This window comes from Enhydra lutris, unplaced genomic scaffold, assembly GCF_002288905.1.
Source record: "Enhydra lutris kenyoni isolate GAN:26980312 unplaced genomic scaffold, ASM228890v2 scaffoldscaffold38, whole genome shotgun sequence".
Classification (NCBI taxonomy): Eukaryota; Metazoa; Chordata; class Mammalia; order Carnivora; family Mustelidae; genus Enhydra; species Enhydra lutris.
In genome coordinates, this window is record NW_019154122.1 from 10,900,961 (window position 1) to 10,927,544 (window position 26,584).

A 26,584-nucleotide genomic window follows, 5' to 3' on the forward strand; every position below is an offset into this window, starting at 1 on the left:
CTGTCAGGACCACATCCACTCTCACCAGCCGGGAGCTCCTCCACAGCAACAAACCTTTGTGGGGACCACACAAGGGGTCGTGGGGACCACACAAGGGGTCCTGGGGACCAGGCTGCCCCTGTCTAAAAGCTTCTGCGTAACAGTCTACAGAGTCAAAACTAATGAAGTTCTATGAACACCAGAGTCAAAGGCCAAGATCCAAAGTCCAGCTGCACCAATTAGCAGTGAATGACCTCGGACAGGTCACTAAACCTTGCAGAGCCTCTGTTTCCTGATCTGTCCAAGGGGGAAATGAAGCTATGTTGTAGGGTTCCTGCGGTAAGTGTAACGAAGAGAAGGCACTTGGCCCAGGACGGCCTCGCGAAATGTTTGCTGTGTTAGGATGACTATGGTTCTTCGCCTGGCACTTTCCGTACCTCATCTTAGTTGATTCTTCTCACGAACCTGTTAGATCAGTAAGAAAGTGAGGCTCCGTGAGGAATGCGAAATACCAGATATCATATATCTTTAAGGGGCAAAACCAAAACACGAAGCCAGAAAGATATGATGCTCTTTCTCCTGTGTGCTCCTTGCCAAGAGAGGACACTGAGCTGCACACCTGCGGCCCCCACCTGCTCACTTCTCTGTTCGTGGTGAGAGCGCACCTCGATCCTCGGTGCCAAAGCCAGATGGAAAAGCAGCTCAATTATCCTGCAGCTGTTCCAGATTGGGAATCAAAGCACAGATGCTGGAGGAAATCAAGTTTTCATACATGGATTCCTCTACTATCTGCCCTTACATGTAGACTCATCAGAACTGGAAACTACCAACATTTCCATTTTAAAATCTGAGATGTACCATTCTCCTTCCAGTTCCTTTCCCCAGTTCCCTCACAATTTAGCCCAAAAACCTTGAGATGACACTGAGGAAGACAGAAGTTCATGAGGACTGTGATGGTGGGTGGGAGGGGGGTTTGGGGGTGGACAGCCCACAGTGTTGTGTTGAAGCCCAAGGCGCGTGACGATCCGTACCAAGGGACGGGAGGCTGGAAGCTTAGTGTGGGCTGTCAGAGACCAAGAGAGGTGAGAAGAGCATTCCTGCGAGGGGTGGGGGCCGAAAAGGGTGCTTGCTGTCTAGGATGTGGAGATTGGAGGCCAAGCCAGATCCCAGGGTGTGCTTACACAGGCGATAGGGCACAACTCTGGAGCCAGAAGACTGGGTTACATTCAAAGGAAGTGATCGAATTAGTAAATATGTTCTTAGTGCTGGACAAGGGACTTACAAATATGGAAAGGGAGAAAATTAGGATGAATTTGTGATGTTGGACTGTAATCAGAAATATCAGTGTGAACTGCTGGTTCTTAAAATACAGAGATCTAGAAATATGCAGAATATATAAATACATAAAATGTGTACATATATGCATGTATACTCTGTACATACGCATACCTATATTACAGCTTGGGTGCAGGCACGTGTATGTATGTGTACATAGGCCGTGAGCACAGAAAACCCCTAGCTCTGTCCCTCAGGGGGAGCCTGGAAAGGACATTGCAGTAGCGACGAGTGCACCTAGTGTACGTGTCTTAGCTTTCTAACTTCCACTCTCTGCTAGGAGGTGTCAGGGCTTCTTGAAGAAGGACAAATTCCAGCATGCAGCAGGGAAAGTATAGCATAACCTGCTGTTAGTAAGTACGGACGTGTTCAGGGAATGAGGGGCAAATGCCAAAAGGACACCCAAGAAGAAAGAGCTCCCACTGACCGAATATGGGGACTGAGCATAAATGTATTCTGACGGGAACAGGTAACCCACTGAAGAAAAGAGGAATCCATTGTGACAACATACACTGACACCCCTGCCCCAAGTTCTTATGTTAGAGACCTACTCTGAAATGTAGATGGTATTTCAAAATGGAACCCTTGGGTGATAACTGGGTTTAGATCAGGGCATATGGATAGAACTCTCCTGATGGAATTAGCACCATTCCAAGGACAGGCACCAACGAGCTGGCTTTCTCCCCTTCTCCCCCTTAGACTCTCTGCCATTGGAAGACACGGTGAGAAGGCAGAAGTCTACAAGCCAGGAAGCGGGCCCTCAGCAGAGAACCGCATGACCAGCACCCAGATCCTGGCCATCCCAGCCTGCAGGAACTGTGAGAAATGAATTCCCATGGTTCTAGTCCTCCAGTCTACAGTATTCCATCATGCGAGTCCAAGCCAATACACATACATAATGCACAGAAAATGTGATGAGGATCAGGATGTCTACAGAGTCTCCAAGTACCCGTCCACAAAGTATTTACTAAATGCAAGGGAAAGAGAGAAACTTTGCTTCACAATCCAGAACCACCTTCATCAAGTGCTGAAGATAATATCAGCAGTGACAGGACAAATCGAAATCACAGCATCCCTTCTACAGAATTTCTGCCTGTTTTTCTCTGAGTTTGAGATTCTTTCAAAATAAAAAGTAAAAGGACAAAAACTAACCAACCAACCAAGGACCCAAGATGTCAGACTTTCTACTCTTGGTTTCCAGTTGAAGAGCAGAGGACCATTTCCTGAGGCTAATTCTTGGAAAACAGCCTAGTTTGGGATGTCAGTGTAACTCATTTACGTCTACCCTCCTATGTACCAGTTTCCATCCCGATCAAAGGAAATTAACAGCAGTAAAAATGTTATATAAATTATAGTATCTTTTTCAAAACATTTTTTTCCTACCTCATTAAAAAAAAGTCTGTTTTTGTCTGCTTCACAGTCATCCAGCCCTTGGAAATTAAATCATTTATCATTCCTGTTCTGCTGATCAAACCTGGTGCTCAAACCCCAGCTGGCAAATCACCTTACTTCTGAGTTTGTCTCCTTTCGTGCTAACATGCTCACCAGCTTGAACATTCTTGGAAAACCATCTGACAACATCATTTCCAAGGGCTCTGCCATTTTTTTCAATTCACTTGACTTCTGTTGGACTTGCTGCTTTTCATTTTTAGATTACTACTTTTCAAAGTTTTTCTTCTTCAGAATTCCCAATAAAAGCCTCCAGACCTTTCAATTACTTTCAATTACTATGCCTCACGGTCTCTTTAGTCATCACCATTCCCAAATCTTGTTTCCAAAATGCATCTCACAGATAGGCACAGCCTTCCACAAAGAGGGTGATAACAGGGGCACCTGCGTGGCTCAGTGGGTTAAAGCCTCTGCCTTCAGCTCAGGTCATGATCCCAGAGTCCTGGGATCAAGCCCCGTATCAGGCTCTCTGTTCATTGGGGAGCCTTTTTTCCCCTCTCTCTCTCTGCCTCCCTCTCTGCCTACTTGTGATCTCTGCCTGTCAAATAAATAAATATTAAAAAAAAAAAAAGAGGGCGATAACACTGTAAGTGAATCTGAATTACATGATTCTGAACTGGTATAAGGATACAGGCAGAAGTACTGATAGGGTGACAGAGGGGTGAACCTTGCACACATCGGGCTCAGAGTAAGAGGCCACTCAGAAGACGCCGTTCTTAGGAAAGTCCAGAACAGGGAAGTGTATAGCGACAGAAAGTAGGTTAGTGATTGCTTAGGGCTGGGAAGTAAGAGGAAAATGGGGCAAGATTCAAGGACATAGGGTGTCTTCTAGAGGTGATGAAATGTTCTGAAATTGAGTGTGATGACGCTTGCACATTTCTGCGGATATACTGCAAACCGTTGAATCACACACTGTGAGTGGGGGGGGCCTGTATGCTATACGAATTACACCTCACTAAAACTGTTAAGAATATAAAAAGTGAATTAAAAGCACATGTGTTAGGGGCACCTGAGTGGCTCAGTGGGTTAAAGCCCCTGCCTTCGGCTCAGGTCATGATCTCAGGGTCCTGGGATGGAGCCCCAGGTCGGGCTCTCCGCTCAGCAGGGAGCCTGTTTTCCCCTGCCTCTCTGCCTACTTGTGATCTCTGTGTGTCAAATAAATAAATAAAATCTTTAAAAAACAAAAACAAAACAAAAAAACACACATATGTTAAAGTTTCATTTGGCGTACAAAATTTGAAATGATTTGAGTCTACCCCTCTCCCCATTTAAACATTTGAGAGGAGTTGTATAAACTCAAATCCAAATTAAGCTACACCACTGACACATGCAAAAACCACTTTTGGTTATGAAAGGTGTCCATTGTCAGCATTAGGGCAACGGGGTGGTAAAGAGACATTCACTTATCAGGGTTATTTTTGGATTGTCTGATTCACATGATGGAAAACCTTCAGGAACAAAGCCTTTAAGTAAATGTGTTTTTAAAAAAATTACAGTTGGTCAGTCTCCCCTCTCTTAAAGGCACTTCTGCACCTCAGTGTTCCCATCCGGAGGAAGCCATCCAGGCCGCCTCCACCCCCTCCCTGCTCACGAAGAGGGGCTGGACAGGATGACCACAATCCCCTGCAGGGCTTAAAAAAAAAAAAAACTCCTCTTCTAAATTCTAAGTGCTAGGTTCTCTTACCTTCTTCTTTAAAATGACTCTTTGTGTCTTTGGGGAGACATCCAAGACAAGCTCCGCACACGCAGTAGTCTTGCTAGAGGCGCCGGGCCTTCCCGTCCCCTCCTGTAAACTAGAATTAGAACAATAATGCACATATACATACACGCATCTACATACACGCACGCGTGTATTCAAGAACTCAGATGCAAATCCTTAAAAGGCTTAAAACCTCAACTATAAAGAGGAAACTTTTTTTTTTTTTTTAATCACAGCAGAAAAAGTCTAACTCAAGTTGTGGAAAGATCAAGGTTGTGCTGTTTTCTTGTACAGTTCAAAGATTCATTTGTCAGAAGATGTACTGACATTTCCCCTCTCCTGATGATTTTAGTGCCTTAAAATTCAGACATAAAAGAATGACTATATATCCTTAGAGCCCCCCACCCCCAAATTAAGCCAGACATTCCAAGCGTCCAAGAATTAGCTCTGCTCTTTGCCAGAGAGAAGATCGGCATCACTGCGTCCCCAAGGCTTGGCACGAAATCAGAAGTCCCTTTAGGATGAAAAGAAAACAAACGGTTTATAATCACCTGCTTCCAACTCGATCGTGTTGTGTTTCTCCATGGCTTAAGAATCCTAAGCTTTATGGAATGCTGCAGGCTAGCTACACTTTGGGGTATTTTGATTAGATTTTATTTAGATTATTCTCCTGTTTCCACTAATCTTTATCATCAAAAAGGGACCGAGAAATTCGGAGTGAAAAACTAGTTTTCATGACCAAAAAAGTACAAGTGACAAAAATAAACACATAAATTAGATTTCAACAAAATTAAAACCTTCTGCTCTTCAAAGGACACCAACAAGGAAGTAAAAAGACAATTCACAGAACGGGAGAGAAGACGTCTGCAAATCATACAGCTCATACAGAATCTGTATCCATATTATACAAGGGACTCAAATTCAACAACGAGATGCCAAAAAAAAATTAAAAACAAGTAAAGGATTTGAATGGACATTTCTCCAGAGATACGCAAATGGTCCATAAGCACATGAAAAGCTCAACATCATGAGGTATTAAGGAAATGCAAATCAAAACCACCCGCAGAAGTCACTACACACCCAGTAGGAAAGCTACAGTCAAAAACCTGTGAAACAGCAAGTGTTGCGGAGCTATGGAGAAGCCGAACGCTTGCCCACTGCTAGTGGGAAGGCACAGTGATTCAGCTGCCGTGAAGAGCAGGAGAGCAGTTCCTCAAAAAGTTAAACCCAGAAACACCATGGAACCCAGCAATTTCGGCCCTAGGTGGATACACCAAGGAAGTGGAGACAGTACTCCAACACACATGGGCAGAGGCACGCTGACAGCAGCCCCCTCCACAGCGGCCGAAAGTGCACACCACACTGGCGTCCATCAGCAGAGGAATGGACGCCAGAGTGGGGTACGTCCATACAACGGAACATTACTTGGCCACAACAGGAAGGGAATTCTGACACATGCTAGAGTGTGGGTGAACCAGGAAAACATCATGCTAAGTGAAAGAAGCCAGAGAGAAAGGGCCACATATTTATGACCCCATTTATGTGAAATATCTGGAATAGGTAAAATTTTAGGGATGGAAAACAGACTGGTTGTTGCCAGGGGCTGGGGGGTAAGAAGGTGGTGCCGAGTAACTGCTTAATGAGTTGGGCGTTTCTTCCTGGGCTGATGCAAATGTTCTGGAACAAGACCCAGCGGTGGCTGCAGAACAGCACGAACACACTAAATGTCACTAAATGTCCCTGAACTGTTTGTTTTTAAATGGTTAATTTTATGTTGTGTGCATTTCACCTCAACTGAAACTAAAAGCCAAAACAAAACTAGTCTCTTCCTCATCATTTGTTCTCTGCAAAAATGCAAAGAAATCGTGTCTAAAATATGCCCAAACATGGGACAATCTCTCCCCATACCAAAACTCCCAGGAACCTCTCGCTTTATCTGCTCCCTATCTGCCCAACCCATTAAACTCACAATCACCCAAGGAGTCTTCAGTTAAAGAGCGTAATAACTACTGAAATTTCACATGAGAACATAAAGAGAAAAACATGATTAGCAACCAGATTAAGAACTGGTTTTTCAGGCACTAAAACCTTAAGCACATCATGCTGGCCAGTGCCATAATCTTTAAAAAGAAATGAGCAGCCTGACTTAATTACAACAAGATAAACAACCCAGCACCAGTATTTCCAAAGAGATCCGTAACAAACAAGGAAAAGAATGGTGATTCTAAGCAAAGATGCCCATTCAATTCATTCATTGCTAGTGAAATCTGGGCTCTAGCTAGGCGAGAGGTGCGGCCAGACCCACAGATAATTTTGTGAGCCTCAGTGCAGACAAAAATATCATTCATAAGCGAAATTATTCAGAACATTTTGGTAAGGGATCTGACCTTGAATGTCCTGTCCAATGGGGGAGTTATATTTGTCATGCTAAAGATTTAGCTCTTTTCCCTGTTTTTCCCACAGGTAAACTTTAAAACTGGCCCCATAACCGGCACAGAAACAATCAACTGTATTTACATTTTGCTGGAATGACCAGTTTTTGAAAGCCTGGTGTTCTGAATCTCTATGTACCAACCTAACAACAAAATTGGAATAAACTTGCTATTCCTCACCTGAGTTTCCTAAATACAACTAGTGAGAGGACAGTGAAGGTTATGATTCTCAGGCGGCTGGAATTACTGTCAAGTTGAGCTACTCTGGTTGGCTATCAGTGATGACCAGTATTCTCAATGGGAGAGGGGAGTCAGAATGACGATTTGAATAATTATGATAAAGATCAGTCAGTTTCAAATGAGAAAAGAGATAAAAATACCAAGAAGTTTAAAAAATACATTAAAAATACCACCTTAAAACAAGAGGAACTGAGGATATGAGAGTAATACCTTATGGGAGGAATGTTAAATACCAGAATGGATTATTGGTGAGATCTTTAAAAAAAGAACAGTTTTGCCTCTTTGGATAAATTTAATCTCGCCAGAAGACAAGGCTTTAGCCTAAGACCTCTCAAGATAGACCCTGAGCCTAGGATTTGGTCAAGAATGGAAGGAATCTTCCTTCATCCTCTGGGCCTTTTGAGAACTGCTTAAAATCTAAAGCCAGTTAATAATTAGAGCCTTCTGCTTTATAAGAACAGTAGTTCAACCCAGAATTACCCCGAGAATGTATACGTAGCAGCGATGTAAATGAAGTTTTCATAATAGAGCTGTCGGTTGTCCTGAAAATCATTCATGCTGCAGCTGAGCTCGGAGGAGCCCGCCCCTTTCACGGTGAGCGTGATGAAAGGAGGCAGGGTGGGTTCATCCCAGGCATAATCCAATGACGTCATGGGCTTCACTTCGGTTCGGAGTCTGGGTTCAGCTACACCGTGCTGAGTAAAGACCACTGGAACCTACGGTAATGGCAAAGAGGATAAAGAGGGCTTTCATTCAGAGTGCTGTCACTGGAAAGTGAGTCGGGGCTCCCCAGGCTCAGGCTCCAGATCCTGCCCAAGCGAATCCCACACGGAACAAAACCACAGTCATAAGCATAGTCCTCTAGCCTCTTCAAATGCCCTTCTAATCATCTTCCTAACCATATCAAGCCCCCAACAACTAAAGGACACAGGCCATCTCCTCTACTCTCACCCCGCCCAACCCTCGCCCCCGTGATCCACTCTGAACACAGAAAGGAAAACAAATTCTGGCATTCAGCTTTGGGAAGTCACATATTATAAGACATTGTTACTCAAAGGTGTAACTTAAAAGAGCCTCTTCTGATTTCCATTTTGTCTTTCCTTGTAAGATTTATAAAAAATGTTCACTGTAGTGACGCAACAATAGAAGTGCCCGTTCCCACTGTCAGCAGACAAGCTGATTCTGATTCCTCTCTCTGTACGGAATGTCCCCCAGACAATCCAGTCAGGATGACTGTTGGGGGGGGGGGCTGAGAAGTCACTTCCGGACAAGGTTGCCCAGCAATCAAACTAACGAGCAGAAAACACCTGAGGGTAAGGATGTCTAGGGTTGTCCGGCTGCAGAGATGCCCATATAGTTTCTTTCCAACCCAAGTCTAGAAGGTATTTCCTCCTTATCTTAAAGGCAATACGTACACCAACTTCCCGTACATGCAACAGCCAAACTGGCTCACGACCCCACTTGATACCTTAGAAAAGTTGTCAATTCGGAAAGGCGGGGGTAACTGGTCCGTGTCACTAAACGAGATCCTGTAGGTGGCTCCTCGGAGAGTAATTTCCACACGCAGGAAGAAGCACTTCCCCAGGGTATCTCTGCACATAAAGGAAGCAAAGAGGCTGCACACCATGGAGGAAACAAGTCACAGTTTGCTCAGACTTCTCGCCGTCGGGGTGTCGCCTGGACCTCGACGGCCACCACTGCGTGCTCTTTGATCATATTTGAAAAGTAGAAATGGACCACATAATCACACTGAATGAAAAAGAATGCATCCAAGGAACTTCTGACCAGCATTTGTCAGCATACAGTAAGACCAATGGTTTACGTGGTAGGTTTTTCTTGGGTAATGGTGCCAGCGTAGCAAATGAGTAAAATAGTGTTGATGTTGCTTACACACACACACACACACACACACACACACAAGAGTAATTTCACATGGTTCAGACTAATGTATGGATGTTATTAATAACCAGTGTTTTTACTATAGGATGACGAAAGGTGAGGAAGAGTCCACCATTAGCACCAGTATATAATCATGATTTTTTAATATATGTGTGTCTTTATGTACATGTGTATGTGTATTTAAATACAGATAGATCACTGGAGAGAATAGGGGAGCTCTTCCTTACAAAGGAATATCACTTAACAAATGTAGAAGAAATGAAAGAATTAGAAAAATCACCACTTTGCAACCACCAAGGTAATCATTGATTCAGGCAAGAGCCATCAAACCACCGCGTGAGAAGTTCCTGCAGAGCAGAATATACACACAGTCTCAAACTATCCCCCCAGTGGTCTGCTACTGTTTACAAAGAACCAAAGGTCATTGCACAGAAAGGCTGGTGGACACCACCCTGATCTAGTGAAGACTGAATTTAGCAACATCGATAATGGGACTGATGGATGTCACGGGCTTCCGGTGTGACCCACTGAGAAACACAAAGAACCACATAGGTAGTACTCTTACCAAAAATGTCTGACCTAAGTCTATGTATAGGAAACTCTCAGAAAAAAGAAAATAGAACATTCTACAAGAAAGCGGCTTGGAATGTCCACAATAGCCAAACTATGGAAAGAGCCTAGATGTCCATCAACAGATGAATGGATAAAGAAGATGTGGTATATATACACAATGGAATACTATGAAGCCATCAAAATAAATGAAATCTTATCATTTGCAACGACATGGATGGAACTAGAGGGTATTATGCTGAGCGAAATAAATCAATCAAAGAAAGACAATTATCATATGATCTCCCTGATATGAGGAAGTTGAGATGCAACATAGGAGGTTTGGGGGGTAGGAAAAGAATAAATGAAACAAGATGGGATCAGGAGGGAGACAAACCATAAGAGACTCTTAATGTCACAAAACAAATGGAGGGTGGCCAGAGGGGAGGGGGTAGGGAGAGGGTGGCTGGGTTATGGACATTGGGGAGGGTATGTGCTATGGTGAGTGCTGTCAAGTGTGTAAACCTGGCGATTCACAGACCTGTTCCCCTGGGGCAAATAATACATTATGTGTTAATAAAAAAAAAAATTTAAAAAAAAGAAACTGGCTTGGAGTCTTTAAAAATTTCAATGTCAAAAAAGGCAAAGAAGGAAAACAAACAAACAAACAAAAAAGGCAAAGAAGAAAAAGCAGAACTACTCTAGATTAAAGTGGATGGCTCTATCTGCCGAATAAAATGCATGATCCATGACCAGATCCTCAATCAGGAGGAGGGGTGCTGCTTTATTATAAAGGACATTTCTTTCTTTCTTCTTTTTTTTTTTTTTTTAAGATTTATTCATTTATTTCAGAGAGAGAGAGAGAGAGAGAGAGCGCGCGCACAAGCAGGAGGGGCAGGGGGACAGGGACAGAGAATCCCAAGTATACTCTGTGCTGCGCATGGAGCCAGACCCAGGAGTCGATCTCATGACCCTGAGATCACAACTGGAGCCAAAACCAAGAGTCAGATGCTCAAATGACTGTGCCACCTGAAGCCCCTATGAAGGTGTAAGAAGCCCCACATCTATTATGAGAAACGGAGAGACGAAAGCCAGAGTCCCCTTACTCTCTGCTTGCCCCATTCCTTCAATCATAACAAACAACACAACAGACAACAAAAGGACCAGGCAAAGACAACCGCAGGCCCAACGATTCTTACCCATAACCTGCCACTGGTGGGGGCTTTCTTTATCGCCCGAATGCCTAAGGGGACTCGAACCCCCCGACCGTCTAGGGGGACTCAAACCCCCCGACCGCCCAGGGGGACTCAAACCCCCCAGCAGGCCCCTGACCACCCAGGGGGACTCAAACCCCCCGGCGACTGCCTAGGGGAACTCGAACCCCCCGACCGCCCAGGGGGACTCGAACCCCCCGTTGATCTACCAGCAGAGGGATGGGGCGTCCCCGCATCCACTCCAGCCCTGGGGAGCATGGCTGCGTCCAGCTTCTCCCCGGTGGGCCATACCCTGGAGCTCCAACCAGATAGACAGATAGGATCCCAATACCCAAGATCCCAATACCAAGATATCCAATACCCAAGATCCCAATACCTCCGGAGGCTTTTCCTAAAAATTCCGATGCTGGCTCAGCTCTCGTCGTTTGATCCCGGACGAGCCCCCAATTGGCCACCCCTGCTTTTTCATCCACATACAATTGGAAGGGCTTGGTAACATCTGGGATGGCCAATGCTGGGGCACTCAGTCAGATTCTTCCCTTCAAATCCTTCAATTTTCTGAAGTTTCCTATATCTAGGGCTGACTGACTGGCAAAGCAAGATTCACTGCCCTCTGATTTTCGGGTGCCTCAGAATCGATCAGGCTATACATTTTATAGGCTTCAATTAGCCTTTCTAGGAAAGCTCCTGGAGATTCATTCTTACCTTGAGTCACCGTACTAATTCTGGTTTAGTCTGAGAGCAACTTTTACTCCTGGAAATTCAGTTCCAGGATTTCAACATATCAAAGACCTATATTTGCTCTGAAAGTCTCCCATATGAATTTCCTTTAAGGCGGAATTCATCTTACAAGAGAATTAAAACAATTATAAATGACAAAAAACTCAGAATAGATATGGTAAATATCAAACAATGACTCTTATCAAAGGATGTTTCAAAAGACTTTGTCAGGGGGTGCCAGGGTGGCCAGTCAGTACAGCGTGCGATTCTTGATCTCTTGGCTGTGAATTTGAGCCCTACGTTGGGGGTAGAGATGACTTTAAAAAAAAAATCAGAAAACAAACCAATATTCAATTTTTTCAGCATATAATGATAGTACATTTACTCAGAAAAATGTGCTCGTCTTTAAGTAGATAAATGAAGTGCTGCTGGCTAAACTAACAGGATGAGTTCAATACACTTTCAAATGGCTCAAAAAAAGTACACACGCATGCATGCATGTAAGACACAGCAAGGACACAGCAAAATGCTAACATGTAGTTGTATCCAGTGAAAGATAAAGGGGTTTCCTTATACCACTTGTGAGCTTTCTGTAGGTTTAAGCATTTCAAAATGAAAACATGGGGAAGGGCAAAGAAAGAGGCTTTGGGTCTGTGCTCAGTAGCTCTGTGCACTAAAACCATTCCAAAAGGTTAACAGAGGTATACCATCTTCATCCCCCACCACCACACATTTTCCTTCCTTCCTCCCTTCCTTCCTTGATGTAGTCATGAACAACTTTTGCTTAATTCTGAATTGGCTTCCTCTTCTCACACAACATATCCAGGCGACCTCCACCCAAGCAGTACATAAACCACGGGTGGTTTTAGCTGCAGAACTAACGCCTCACGTCCCCGACGCATGAAGTCTGGTGGGGACACAGGATACTGGCAGACAAGAGCTCTGGTTGAAGCAGGGATGAACGCACTGGAGCCCTGCCCACTTGGCTCCTTCAGCCCCTGAAGTCACCTCCTTAAACCCCCGATGACTCCTAGGAACATAGCTTGAAAACCCCTTTACCAGATGCAATGAGCTCTAACCAGGACCAGGGCAAAAGGAATACACCACTGACCACAAAGGAAAAAAAACAATCCTCAGACAATGCATGCTTGAAAAAAGTAAAATACAGATACTACTTTGCATTATCTAGTCTTAAATCAGCCATTTTCCTGTTCCTTTACAAGAGTGTTCTCAATGGAGAACTAACCATAAAGTATAAAAGCTTAAATTCTGCTTCTAAATGCTTTAAAATAGCAATGATTTCAGTGTCTTTAGCTGCCAAAGGATTTGATGAAAGAAATTAAACAGGACACAGATAAATAGAATGGCATCCCACGTGCACAGATCCAACCAAAGACTTAATGTTGTTCAGATGGCAATGCTGCCATTAAATGTGGATCTACACAATTAATACAGTCCCTACCCAAATCCCAAGTGTTTTTTTTCTGGAAATAGAAAAATTTACCCCGAAATTCTGATAGAATCAAAGAATTCCAAACAGCTAAAATAATTTTTTTTTAAAGATTTTGTTTTAAAATAATCTCTATACCCAACATGGGGCTTGAACTTACAACCCCGAGATCAAGAGTCATGTGCTCTACTGGTTGAGGCAGCCAGGAGCCCCCAAAATAATCCTAAAAAAACCCAAAGTTGGAGGTTTCACACTTCCTGATTTCAGAACTTATTACAAAGTTACATTATTCAAAACAGTGTGATACTAACATAAAGAGAAACACACAGAAAACGGAACAGAGAACCCAGAAGTAAACTCTCACATTTAGAGTCAAGTAATTTTTGACAAGGGTGCCAAGGCCATCCCATAGGGAAAGGAGAGTCATTTCAACAAATGGTGTTAGGAAAAACTGGATATCCACAAACGAAAGAATGGAGTTGGACCTTTACCTTGCACCATAGCCATACATTACTCAAAATGGATCAAAGACCTCAGGGTCAGAGCCAAAAGCATGAAACTCTCAGAAGAAAACAGAAGGGGAAGAAGCTTCACAAAGTGGATGTGGCAGTGATTTCCAGGTATGACATCGGAAGCACAGGGAACAAAAGTTAAAGGAGGGGAGTTGGAGTACATAAAAATTAAAAACTTCTATACGTCATGGAACCGTCACAGAACAAACAGGCATTGTACAGAATGGGAGAGAAATACACACAAATCTTGTCTCTCCAAGGGGGTTACTATCCAGAATACATAAAATACTCCTGTAACTCAGTAACAGAAAAACAAATGGGCAAGCGATGAACAGACATCTCTCCAAAGAGGACATCCGGACAGCCAACAAGCATATAAAAAGAAGCTCAGCATCACCCACCACGAGAGAAACGTGAATGAAAACCACAGAGAGCTACTGCACACCCACCAGGGCGGCTATTATCAAAAAAGCGGAAAGTAACAAGTGTCAGCGAGGGTGTAGAGAAATGAAGAATCCTTGTGCACTGTTGGTAGAAACATAAAGAGGAGCAGCTACTATGGAAAATAGTACGGGGTTCCTCAGAGAATTAAAAATTAGGGGGTGCCTGGATGGCTCAGTTGGTTAAGTAGCCGACTCTTGGTTTCTGCTCAGGTCACAATTTCCGGGTTATGCGATAGAGCCCCGCATTGGGCTCTGTGCTCAGCACAAAGTCAGCTTGGGATTCGTTCCCTCTTCCTCTATCCCTATGCCACCCATGAGCTCTCTCTTCAATCAATCAATCAATCAGTCTTAAAAAAAAAAAAATCTGAATCACCAGGGACACCTGGGTGACTCAGTCAGTTAAGTGTCCCACTCTTGGTTTCTTTTCAGGTCATGATCTCAGGGTCATTAGATGGAGCTCTGAGTTGGGCTCCAGTCTCAGCATGAAGTCTGCTTGAGATTCTCTCTCTTTCCTTCTGCCCCTCGCCCCACTCACAGGTGTGCGTGCTCTCTCTCTAAATAAACAAATAAATAAATAAATCTTTAAAAAAAAATTAGAAAGACCATACAATCCAGCAATTCCATTTCTGAGCATAGACCCAAAAGAACTGAAAGCATAGACCCAAAAGAACTCAAAGACATCCTAGTGCAGCCACGTTCACAGCAGCACTCTTCACAACACCCAAAGGTAGAAGTGCCCCGAGTGTCCATCATCAGGTAGCCAGATAAGAAGTCAAAGGTGGTCTGTACATACAATGGAGTAGTATTCAGTCTTAAAAAGGAAGGGCATCTGCTCCAACACAGATGAACCTTAAGGACATTATGCTAAGTGAAATGAGCCAGTCACAGAAAGACAAATACTGTACAATTCCACTCAATTTGAGGCACCTGAATAGCCAAATTCATACAGAAAGTAGGTAAGTGGCTGCCAGGGGTTGAAGAAGGGGGATGCATAGTTGTGTTAATGGGTATAGAGCTTCATTTTGCAAGAGTTGGGAACACTGACTACCCTAAGTGTGTGTACACTTAACCTAGTGAACTTAAAAATGGTTAAGATGGTCAATTTCATGTTATGTACCCAAGCCCACAAAATAATCTGTGACTTTGCGTTTTCTTTTTCATATGGTATGTGTATTTTATCACAACTTCAAAAAATTTAATACTTTTTTTTTTATTTTTTTATTTTTTTAATTTGACAGACAGAGATCACAAGTAGGCAGAGAGGCAGGCAGAGAGAGAGGAGGAAGCAGGCTCCCCGCAGAGCAGAGAGCCCGATGTGGGGCTTGATCCCAGGACCCTGGGATCACGACCTGAGCTGAAGGCAGAGGCTTTAACCCACTGAGCCACCCAGGCGCCCCAATACTTTTTTTTAAAAGCATTTGATAAAAGCAGAAAGAAAAAAGTCATCGTGTAGTGGTTCATGCTGAGTCTGTTCAATTTTTCTGAATAAGGACCTGAGGGTCACTGGGTTAGGCAAAGAAGGCCAGATGATTTACTAAAACAACAAGAGAGAGAAGAGCATACACAGTTGGAAAAATAGACAAAACTGTCTATAAACAATGTTAGCATCTAAATATAGACAGAATTTTCAGAGTCGCAGGCAACCACAAGCTCAGGACAATGCCGTGGATTTATAAGCCTCAGCCCACGGCAACTGTACCATGGTCAAAACTGTCAACATGCCCTTTGATTCCTTCCACCAAAACATTCGGTCATACTTAACTGCTCACAGTTTAAAGAACTTTGTCTGATCTAGAAACCTATGTGCCCATTTCGTGAAGGGTAAAATTATTATTTACTATTTAATAGCTTCGGAGATGTTTCCAATGTATATGGGATGTACAGTCACCATTTACATTACTGTACCTCAAACATGGCTACTTTTTGTTTAAATACAGTCTCTGAATTTACCTCATGTTGATATGGAAGGAATTATTCTTGTTGACTTCGAAGCCTCCAGACCAAATACAATTGGGAACATCCATCAGTCTGACACATAAAAGCTGGTCATAGTCATTCCGAGGCCAGTGGAACACCACACTGGAACCAGGAAGGGTGGAGATGTAGCCTTCAGGATTGGCTGTTCCCTGAAATACACAGGATCCCTGGCTTTAGTCAACAAATTGAGTTACGACAGCAAATGTCTCCGAGTAACCACCTACTGTGAGCCTTGCCCTCTACCATGAGCTAGTTAGGGTTTCAAAGGCACAAAATGGTCATTCACATCACAAAACTCAGAGTGCTGATGGAGAGATAAGCCATGGCATTAAAACTCTCCGTGCTATTAAATAAACACTAGTCATTCTTCAAAAAGGGAACGACTTACCTGTCCCCGGGCAAATTCCCTCTGTGCAAATGCAAGCTTGTGAGATGATTTATTATCTAACAGGTAACGAGGGGCAAAGATGACCATACAGGTATCGATATATCGACCTCGGCCTTTCTTGACATCAATACCTGCAAATAATAAGAACCACTTCCGTGAGTTAATCAGAAGAAAGAAAATCTGTGGTCTGACAGATATCAACAGGCTTTCCAAGTACATAGTTTCCCTGAGAAAATAATCACATCACCCAGAGACGCTGTCAAGCCTCCCAACAACAAAATGAACACAACTGCACTCCAAGTCTTATTCTGCATGTCCACTTGGGCCTTCTGTGGTGATACCGAAACCCTCGTAACTCCTAGCTTCTCCCTAAAGGGTGCCCAACCACGACAGCAGCTGAGACACACAGATGTTCAGCCACAGGTACCGGTGACTGCCATTTATGAAGCGGGCCCCTAAGACAGTTTACATACTACCTTTCTGTTCACCTCTGGGACAAAAAATTCCTTCCTTGGGAACTTGTCCCTTTCACATGATACAGCAGAAACTTCAGATTACTTAACTGGAATCTGCACGGTCCTGCACGCAGCAGACTCTCCTCTAGGACCTTCTTCTAGCCCACTGCCTGAGAGCCCAGCTGAACCACGAAGCTAAGTATCACAGAAAGTATTCATTCACAAGACAGGTGTTGCCAGCACCTACCATGTCCTGGGAAAACAGACTAGCAAACGAAACACATGCCAAGGAAAGAAAGTCATAATGGTTCAGCTGGGCGTCTCCAAACACTGAACCCCAAAGAAAAGAAGGGAAAATAGCACTGAGTCATCTTAAAAACTCTGATGGCAATTTTAAAAACTACAAAACTCTGTGGGATACGTTATTCATTCATTCAGATAATAACAGCAACTATATTTGAGGCATTAGGCTGAGCTCTGATTACGATGATAAAAATATCGATAGTTAGGGAGCCTTGGGTGGCTCAGTGGGTTAAGCCTCTGCCTTCAGCTCAGGTCATGATCCCAGGCTCCTGGGATCGAGCCCTTCATCGGGCTCTCTGCTTAGCAGGGAGCCTGCTTCCTCCTCTCTCTCTGCCTACTTCTCTGTGATCTCTGCCTGTCAAATAAATAAATAATATCTAAAAAAAAAAAAAGAAAAAATATTGATAGTTAGAAATAATAAGAATAGTATTTATTGAATTCTTAATGCAGGCTGCGCCTCTCCCAAAGGCTCTACATTTAATTCTCCTAACAACCTTATGAGATAGTATTTTCGGTCTTTCCTTTTTACAGAGGAGGCAACTTGGGCATTGGGTCACAGAGCCCATCAGTGACACACCTGGGGTTCAACCCTAGGCACACCGTCTCAGGAGCCCTTGCTCATATCATGATGGGACATTTATAAGGACCCTATGCAGCAGTCAACAAGAGTCAAGAGAACCATAAAGAAAGAAGAGATCTTAGGACATGATAACTGGGTGTCCTGGTTGTCCCAACATAGCCCCAGCTATAAACAGTCCAGTCTGTTAACTCCATAATTCACCTGTACTGGCTTGAAAAAGCTGGTGTTGCTTTAAATCTAAGTCTTCGAAATACCTGAAAGACTGAGCAAATCACAAAAACAGATGGAAGTCTGAAATTCTGTACCTAAGAAATGCTACATAATATTCGAATAGGGAGATGTGCCCTATTTTTTTTTCTAGAAAGCACTGTCGACAAGATATCGACATTCACAGCTAGCTGATCCTAACCAATACAAAGTCTGCCTAAAAAAGATATATTTAACTTGATATTACGAGAAGAGTCTACAGTAGCAAGACCCAATTTAAGGGGCGCCTGGGTGGCTCAGTGGTTAAGCGCCTGCCTTCGGCTCAGGTCATGATCCCAGGGTCCTGGGATTGAGCCCCTCATCGGGCTCCCTGCTCAGCGGGAAGCCTGCTTCTCCCTCTCCCACTCCCCCTGCTTGTGTTCCCTCTCTTGCTGTCTCTCTCTCTGTAAAAGTTTAAAAAAAAAGACCCAATTTTTTAAAAAGCAGGCTATCTTATGTCCTTTTTTTATCTTCGATTGCCTTGGCAAACTCCCAATAAATGACTATCTGTTAAGATTAAAATGTACAAAAATCCTTCTTTTTGGAGGTACATGTGAGGCTAATTGGCGAGGTCCTCCCTGGCTTTTCATCTTGGGACTTCACTTTTAAACTCTCTTGATAGGGAGCTGGTTATCTAATTCCTCAAAAATATTCAAGGGAGAGATTCCACAAATTCCCTTGATAATACACGCCAAGATCTCATGATCCTTAGGAATTATAAAGTCCTATCTTAGCCCACCCCCTCTATCCCTTTCTTTGGTGTAACAACAAAATTCCTATCACAGTACTGTTCCTAAAAACATGACTTTTCATGAATGTTCCTTGCATAAAAGTTTGTAAGCCCCCTCATACCATACTTCTGACCGGAGACCTGTCTGCCTCTCTGCAGGAACTCTGTGCTTCCTGAGGGCCAGCTGCTCAGAAGCCACATGCTCCACTTCTCCCGAGTCTGTCCCAACTGCGGCTTCTAGCCAAAGTGCGGTGTCTTTCTTTGGGAACCGTCTCAAGACAAGACCCCCCCAGCAGATAGCCAAACGCAGCATGAAATGCAGCCTTTGCCTACTCAAGAGGTGGAACAAACAGATGCAAAGACAAAGTACAGAAAATGACCCGTGGCACACAAACTAATAATAATAGTAACAATAATATAAAAGAAAGAAAGAAAGAAAATGATCCCTGGCCGGAGGATCACAGAAAGTTTACTTCTTCTACTAAAAATCTTAACGTCAACCTTAAAGGAGACAGCTCCCAAGAGAACACATATGAATTCATGTTCCAAAAATAGGAAAAGGAAGCTGGGCTTGGAAGGGACTCTTGCTAATAAGTCCTCAAATACTTACACATACCTCTGACCTTCCACGGGACTCAGGGTAAACAGATACACGAAACCACCTCGGATTTTCCTTCTACAACAGGGCTCTTTGTAGCTGCACTGTCCGATTACAATGGCCATTAATCCTGAACGGCTATTTAAATCCATTAAAATCAAGTGCAACGAGAGACTCAACTCCCAGGCCACACCTGCCCCATCTCTGTGCTCGGTGGCCACGCGTGGCTAGTGCCATCATCGTAGAGAGTTCAACGGACAGCGCAGTTCTACAGGGTTTTCCAGCATTCAACACTCCACAGTGCTTTGAGATCTTTGGAAATTATATACTAAAGGAAGGGTGCGCTGCTAACATCTTAACCTGAGACATATTTAAATCAAACTTGCCTGCACCCTTCAGAAAGTCTTCTGACTACTGCAGAGGGCTACGAGGAATGTAGGTACAGCCCTCTCCCCTTCCTTCAATACCTTCCACCTCAAGAAGTTAAACTAGCTTAGGGGCTTCTAATTACTATAACTGTTATGTACATTTTAGGATATTTTTGCTTCAAATGTGTATGCCCCAGTCATAATCCTACTTCTGACCCAGACTTGCCCTTTGCATCTGGGCAAGTCACTTAGCCTCTCTGCTTCAGTTTCAAGGAGAACAATGCTTCTTACCCTCTTAGGAGGTTTGCAAGTTTTAATGAATGCGTGGGAAATGCTTGGAGGATGAAAAGCATTCTAAGTGTTCCTATTATTCCCATGAAAACCAGGGATTCAAGCCAAACCGATACTTTCCTGACACAGGTGAGTCTGAAATTAAACAGAGCCCCAGACCTCAAAAGGGCAGTGTTTTGGTGGCTCCTTGGATGCCCAGGAGAACAGATCTGTGTTGATATCAATCTAGCATTCAGAGAGCAGATACCTGACCCAATGCCAAATGAGAAAATCAGCACTTGCAGCCTGGCCAAAACGTACGGCCAGCTTATCCTCCAAGCCTGAGGTCATCGGCCAATGGTTCTGATTCTCCCGCTGCTCCAAATGTAACCCACCAATGTTATAGATCAGCCCTGGGCGGTTTCCTTGCTGGATGACTTTCAAAGCTCGGACACCACTACCACCATCCAGTGAGAAGCCCTGACACCAGCCCGGCATGCCTTCAGGGTGAATCCCCCTTCCGATTCTCATCGTGCAGCTGTGGGGCAGAAAAGCAGAGATATATGTATTCAGCCGTGAGAAAGTCTTAATCAGGAACCGCTGCTGTATCTGCCACCCCAAACCAGAATCCTAACACAGACTCCTGCTCACTCTCGTGTGACGCCCCAGCACAGCAGGGCAATCAGCCAGGGGCCAGAACTCTGATCTTAGAGGCACACATGGTACTGCAATGTGTGAAATGTACTGACATCTACACTGGGACACGTTCAGAGAAAACAGGATTCAATCAGCTTAAACCATAAGGAAAGGACTACAACACCTTATTCCTCCGAGAAAGAAGGAGTCGAGGCAAACTCGTACTTTCCTATCTCAGGTGTTTCAAGGGTTCGTGGAACACCTTGACCATAAGAGCAAAGGTGTACATGACTGTGCACACCAGAAATGTATGTGCAGGAGATGCCACTCGTGGTGTTTTCTTTCCCAGGCCTGGTACTGTTACAACAGCAAAGCGCCATCTGGTTGGCCAGTGTCTTGTCCCAGGTCCTGGAGACAGACTTCCTGAATGTGTGCTCCGGCTGTACCACTAACAAGCCATGTAGCTTCAGTTTCCTCATCTTACTATAAAACAGTACTTCCTGCCCTGCCTAATCCACTGGGATGTGATGCACGCGGCAGAGATGCTTCGTGAACCGTGGGTTCCCTGGCTAAGTCAAACTGTGTCACAAATGTCAAGTCCTTGATCTAGAACCATCAGAATCCTCTCGGTAAAGGTGTGAGACTGTGTCAAGGGGTTGTCTGTATCGCCCTCCATGTCCCGTCAGTCCCCAGTCGGTCCAAGACTGCCGCGTCTGCAGCGCTCCTGAAGCCATCCTCCCTCTGCGGCCCCCCTGCACTTCCCCACAGCAGGGGAGGGCACTGCTCTCACCTCCCTCTGAGGAAGGCTCTAAATGAGAAGACTCCTATAAAAAGCAGAACGTCACAACCAAGAACAAAAGGGAATTCGTGCTCCTACCACACGCCCAAAGGCCAGGTCATCTAAACCTCACAGCCGATGCTGGCCCCCTGCCTTTAAACACGCAGTGAGGGCTCTGAGCTCTTGAAATGGCACAGTTTATTTCAAAAAACGCCCTGGGCTGGGTTAAGGGGGCTGACATTTTACCAAAGGGCTAGGGTACCTCCCCTCTGATGCCAGCTCTGTTGCCCATGCTGACGGCTCTGTGCAGGAGAAACCCTCGGAGAGCGGGGAAGGGAACACATGGGTTCTCCCCACTGGCCGAGTTATGAATAGAACTACTTCAATACATGTAAAATAAAACTAGCTTTCATTATAAGCCCACCAAATGGTTTATTTTCAATATCAAATGACACAGAAATTAGATCCGAAAAAATCCCATTAGGTCATGGTCCTACTCCCCTGCCAAGCCCGGACTGTTATCTACAGTATATTTCCACTTGCACAGATATACTCTAGCCTTTGCTAATTTCCCCTTCCCATAAAGAACGGTACTCACAGGTTTGGCTGCTCTCTGTCGGCGTAGCAGAATAAGAGAGGGCTCAGGCTCCGGGCCAGCTCGTGTTCCTCAAACTGGCCTGCGGCATCTGTCTTTGCATTGTCCTGTCTGAAGATCAGTGGTAACCCTTTAGGAAGGAGGGGGAAAGTTTACATCAATCCCACCCAGTCTACGCAAGACAGATGCAGACGGTAAAGGAAAAACATCGTCAAGCGGGAGAATCGTGAAAATCGGATTTATTTGGTGGGCTCAGCTTGTTGTCTGAAAGGACGCTTCTGACCATGATTAAGCACTTGTTACGGAAGCAGGAGGATTCAGCAGCTTAGACTGTTGAAGTAATCTATTTGTATTGGCTCCGCTCAGTTAGCTGAGCGAATAAATCTGAATTCCCATGGCCAACGTCGAAGGCCTACTTGAGCGGCCTCTGTACATACCTGTTTTGTTAATCAACCAATACGGAGCAGAAATGAAGATCTTCAGGGACCCTTCTGCTCGACACACGATGCGGATGGTGAGGTTCAGCTGCCTCCGGTTGATGTCATACAGTCGCATCCTCACCATGTAGTTCTGGGTTCCCGGTGGAATGAGCAGTTCCTTACAGAGTGGAAAATTTTCCAGGGATACCCCTAAAGAAGATACAAGCTATTGTCTGCCTGGGTTCTCACGTTGGTTTGTCAAACGAGCCCGCAGCCGAACAAAGTTGGCCTCCTTTGGGAGAAATCAGGAACTTACATATGTAACTGGCAAAAATCTCATCAGAACGGCCATTTTCCCTTAGCTGGGGTGAGAAACATTTGAAGCAAACCAGACCGTCTGGAAGGTACACCAGAGAGTCCGAACTGCATCATCAGAAGGATGACACTACCGAGCAGCTATCAGTAACAGCTACAATTTTGTGAGCTTCAGGCCCGGGGCTGGGCGGGAACCTCAAACACAGGAAAGGCGAGCACAGGGTAAGAGGCAAGGTCTTGGGCAGTCACACTGCCTGGTTTCCAATTCCCAGTCTGTCCTTTCCAGCTGTGTGATTCGGCGGGGGATAGGGGTGGGGGAAGCTTACCTCGCTCGCTGGGTCTCCTCTGCCAAATGGGGAGAACACCAGCAGGTCTGTCACAGGATTTTTACTAAAAGTGATTGTCCCTGTGGAGTGTGAGTGGGAAGGTAGGAGTGCCGGGTGGGCATGCAGTGCAATGGCAGGGGGACACTGCATTTTCTACAGGGCTCCAGGAACGTTTGTTGGAGAGATACTTAAATGTCAGAGCAGACACCTGTTTTCTTTAGAGTGGATGACTAGCACTGCATTATTTTTTCTTTCTAAATGAAGCTCAAGGATTTACATATTCGCTGAAATGTCTGCGGGTCACCGTTGAACACGCTGCTTAAGTTCAATGAGTCTGGGGTTCCTTGCCTGTAAAATGGGGCTAATTTCAGCTGTCTGCCTGAAACAGGGGTTGTGTGAAGATCGAATGAGAGGACACAGTGAGCTCATTCACGCAGCTGGAGCAACACAAATGTCTCTGTCATCATGATTCCAATGTGACTACGACAGACTTAAAACAACATACATCCTGCCCAAACTCCAGGCATCCCTCTTGACCTTAAAGGCTGCAAATACAGTAACGGTTCTCTACGTTGACGTCGTTTGTCCCCGTCACTGAAAATCACCTGGTGTGTAAACCCCAAGCCTCGGATCACGTGTGTAAAAGCACCTGACTTAACACCTGGAGCCCCGTGCATGCTGAGCACATGTCTTCCCCTTTCCTGAAAAGAGGAAAGACCCAGGATTTTGCTCATTTTACAGCCAGGGAAAAAAAAGCACTGTCTGAAAAGATGAAATGACTTCCTATAGTCACACATCAAGTGCGCAACATCAGAAAAGGGGCTCTGTTGAGTCCTCCCTCTAAATCTTTTGGATTTGTTCAGTTTTTCTTTTGATGATTTTCTAAGAAGTTTCTTTCTTTTTTAGTTGCATAAATCCCTTGAGCTGGGTTACTGAGATATCATATGTGCTATATTTTCTCTAAAATGTTTACCCAATGATCACAAAATACTCAGTGACATTTCCATAGAATTACCACCAAGATTCTTGGACTAAACGCTCACCCAGTTCAATGTTCTGTGATGTATCAGCTGTGTGGAGGGCCACCTCTTTGCCAGGTTTCAGGGTCCCATTAATTGGCATCCCTTTCACATAAAAGTCAAGTTCACAAGGTAATAAGTTGCAGATGACCACAGTTGGAAGGAGGTATATGGTATGTCCTGGCTGTCTGAAGATCTGTTTTGCACTATCAGAAAATATGTTTGAGGGCATATAATCCGGGTAATTCTCCTTCTTTATGGCCACACAAAACCTATGAAGACAAAACACTGTAAAAACCAAAGAACTTGAATTTTTCCTCCTCAGTGGAGTATGAGAAAGCATACCTTAAAATGGTTCAATAATGCAGTAAGATATCATTTACTGAGGTATAATTAAATCCCACTAAAACAGGTCATTTTAAATGCTCAGGTTGGTGAGTTTTGACAAAAATGTATACCTCTTTATCCGCTACCCAAAACCAGTTATACAATCTTTCTCTCATTCCAGAAAGTTCCCTCCAATGTCATCGCCCAACAAAGAAGCAACCACTGTCTTTTACTTGTCACTTACAGATTGGTCGAGCCTATTATTGAGCTGCATGTAAATGGAACGATACAGCATTTACCACTCCCTGTGTCTGGCTTTTTGTGTGTAACGGGAGGTGTCTACAACATGCATCCGTGCTGTTGTATGCATTAGTAACTTGACCCACATGACAATGGATGAATATGCCATTTATTTATTTATTGGTCATCCTGTTGACAGCCAGCTGGGTTGTACCTCCAGATCAGTTTAGTGAGCATGGAAATCCTAAACATATCAAGTCTTCCAGGGAGGCCTGGGGGGCTCAGTCGTTAAGCATCTGCCTTCGGCTCAGGTCGTGATCCCAGGGTCCTGGGATCGAGCCCCGAATCGGGCTCCCTGCTAAGCGGGAAGCCTGCTTCTCCCTCCCCCACTCCCCCTGCTTGTGTTCCCTCTCTCACTGTGTCTCTCTCTGTCAAATAAATAAATAAATTTTTAAAAATCGAGTCTTCCAATCCACAAACTTGGTTAGCTTTCCCTTAGTTATTGGGTTTTCTTTACTATCTCTTGACAAGTTTTATCGTTTCTAGCATAGAAGACTAGTACATAATTCCTCTGATTGATTCCTGGGCAATTATGGGTTTCGGTGCTTTTCTTTTTAAAATCACATTTCCAAATGTTCATGGCTAGAATATAAGAATACAACTGAGTTTTGTAAGTTGATCCCAAATCCTGAAATCCTGATAAATTTATCAGGCCTCATAATTTTCCTAGGTAGTCCATGGTTTTCTACATACATTTCATTTGCATACATTAAATTTTGTCTTTTCAGATCTTTAAGCTTTTTCAATTTCTTGTTTATTTATCCATATCACAACAGCTACGACTACAACTACGACTACAACAGCTATTTCTACGGCAATATCAAATGAAGTCATTGGTTCTTAATCTCAAGGGAAAAAAAAAGTTTAAGGCTTCATCATTAAGCATGATGACAGCTGCGGCATGACAGCAGCTGTAGGTTTATGACAGATGTCCTTAAACAGACTGGAAAAAGTCCCTCTGGTTCCTCACTTGCCGAATATTACCATGAATGGGTGTTGAATGCTATCAAACACTTTTTTTTTTTAATGATTTTTATTTATTTGACAGAGAGATCACAAGTAGGCAGAGAGGCAGGCAGAGAGAGAGAGAGAGAGAGGGAAGCAGGCTCCCTGCTGAGCAGAGAGCCCGATGCGGGGCTCGATCCCAGGACCCTGAGATCATGACCTGAGCCGAAGGCAGAGGCTTTAACCCACTGAGCCACCCAGGTGCCCCTCTATCAAACACTTTTTTGTTTGTTTGCATTTTTGAGTAATCTGATGGGTGTTTTTTCTTCTAGTCTTTTCGGTTAATACGGTAAAATACATTTATCAATTTTCAAATGTTAATATAATCTTACATTCCTAGAATAAACCTCACTTGTTGGATTTCTATTTGGTAATATTTTGTTAAGAATTTTTTATCTCTTGGGGAAATACGAGTTTGTAGTTCTCTCTCTTCTTTCCCCCAATAAGATCTGTCAGTTTTAGTATCTGGTATATGCTGGCCTCATAAAACGAATGAGGAACTGCTCCCTCCTACCCTGCTTTCTGAAAGACTTTACACAGAACTGGTGCTATTTCTTCCTAAAATGTTTGGAAGAATTCACTAGTGGAGCCATATGGGCCTAGAGTCTTCATCCTGGGAAGGCTTTTTATTAAAAATTACATTTAAGGGCCGCCTGGGTGGCTCAGTGGGTTAAAGCCTCTGCCTTCAGCTCAGGTCATGATCTCAGGGTCCTAGGATCGAGCCCCGCATCGGGCTCTCTGCTCAGCAGGGAGCCTGCTTCCCCCTCTCTCTCTGCCTGCCTCTCTGCCTACTTGTGATCTCTGTCTGTCAAATAAATAAATAAAATCTTTTTAAAAAAAGTTTATAAATATTATATTTAAGATATATTGGGCTATTTGGATTTTCTATTTCTTCTTTGTGCCAGTTTTGGTAATCCGTATTTTTTTAAGAAATCTGTCATTCCAGGTTAGAATTTATTTGTATAAATTTGTTCACAGAAATCTCCCTTTAATGTCTGTAGGATCTGTAATAATGTCTCCTCTTTTCA

General features: G+C 44.0%; 1 protein-coding gene across 1 annotated transcript in view; it reads right to left on the minus strand.

Annotated features, from left to right (window-relative positions):
• The window catches only part of LOC111154928 (vacuolar protein sorting 13 homolog D), a 255,254-nt gene that overhangs the window by 120,853 nt on the left and 107,817 nt on the right, over positions 1-26,584 (minus strand). The window contains exons 47-55 of the mRNA XM_022514884.1: positions 23,949-24,196; positions 22,283-22,474; positions 21,849-21,975; positions 20,232-20,374; positions 16,287-16,417; positions 15,872-16,047; positions 8,603-8,726; positions 7,615-7,850; positions 4,448-4,556 (exon numbers count right to left, since the gene is read on the minus strand). Of these exons, the coding sequence (XP_022370592.1) occupies positions 4,448-4,556; positions 7,615-7,850; positions 8,603-8,726; positions 15,872-16,047; positions 16,287-16,417; positions 20,232-20,374; positions 21,849-21,975; positions 22,283-22,474; positions 23,949-24,196 (1,486 nt within the window). The remainder of the gene's footprint in view (positions 1-4,447; positions 4,557-7,614; positions 7,851-8,602; positions 8,727-15,871; positions 16,048-16,286; positions 16,418-20,231; positions 20,375-21,848; positions 21,976-22,282; positions 22,475-23,948; positions 24,197-26,584) is intronic.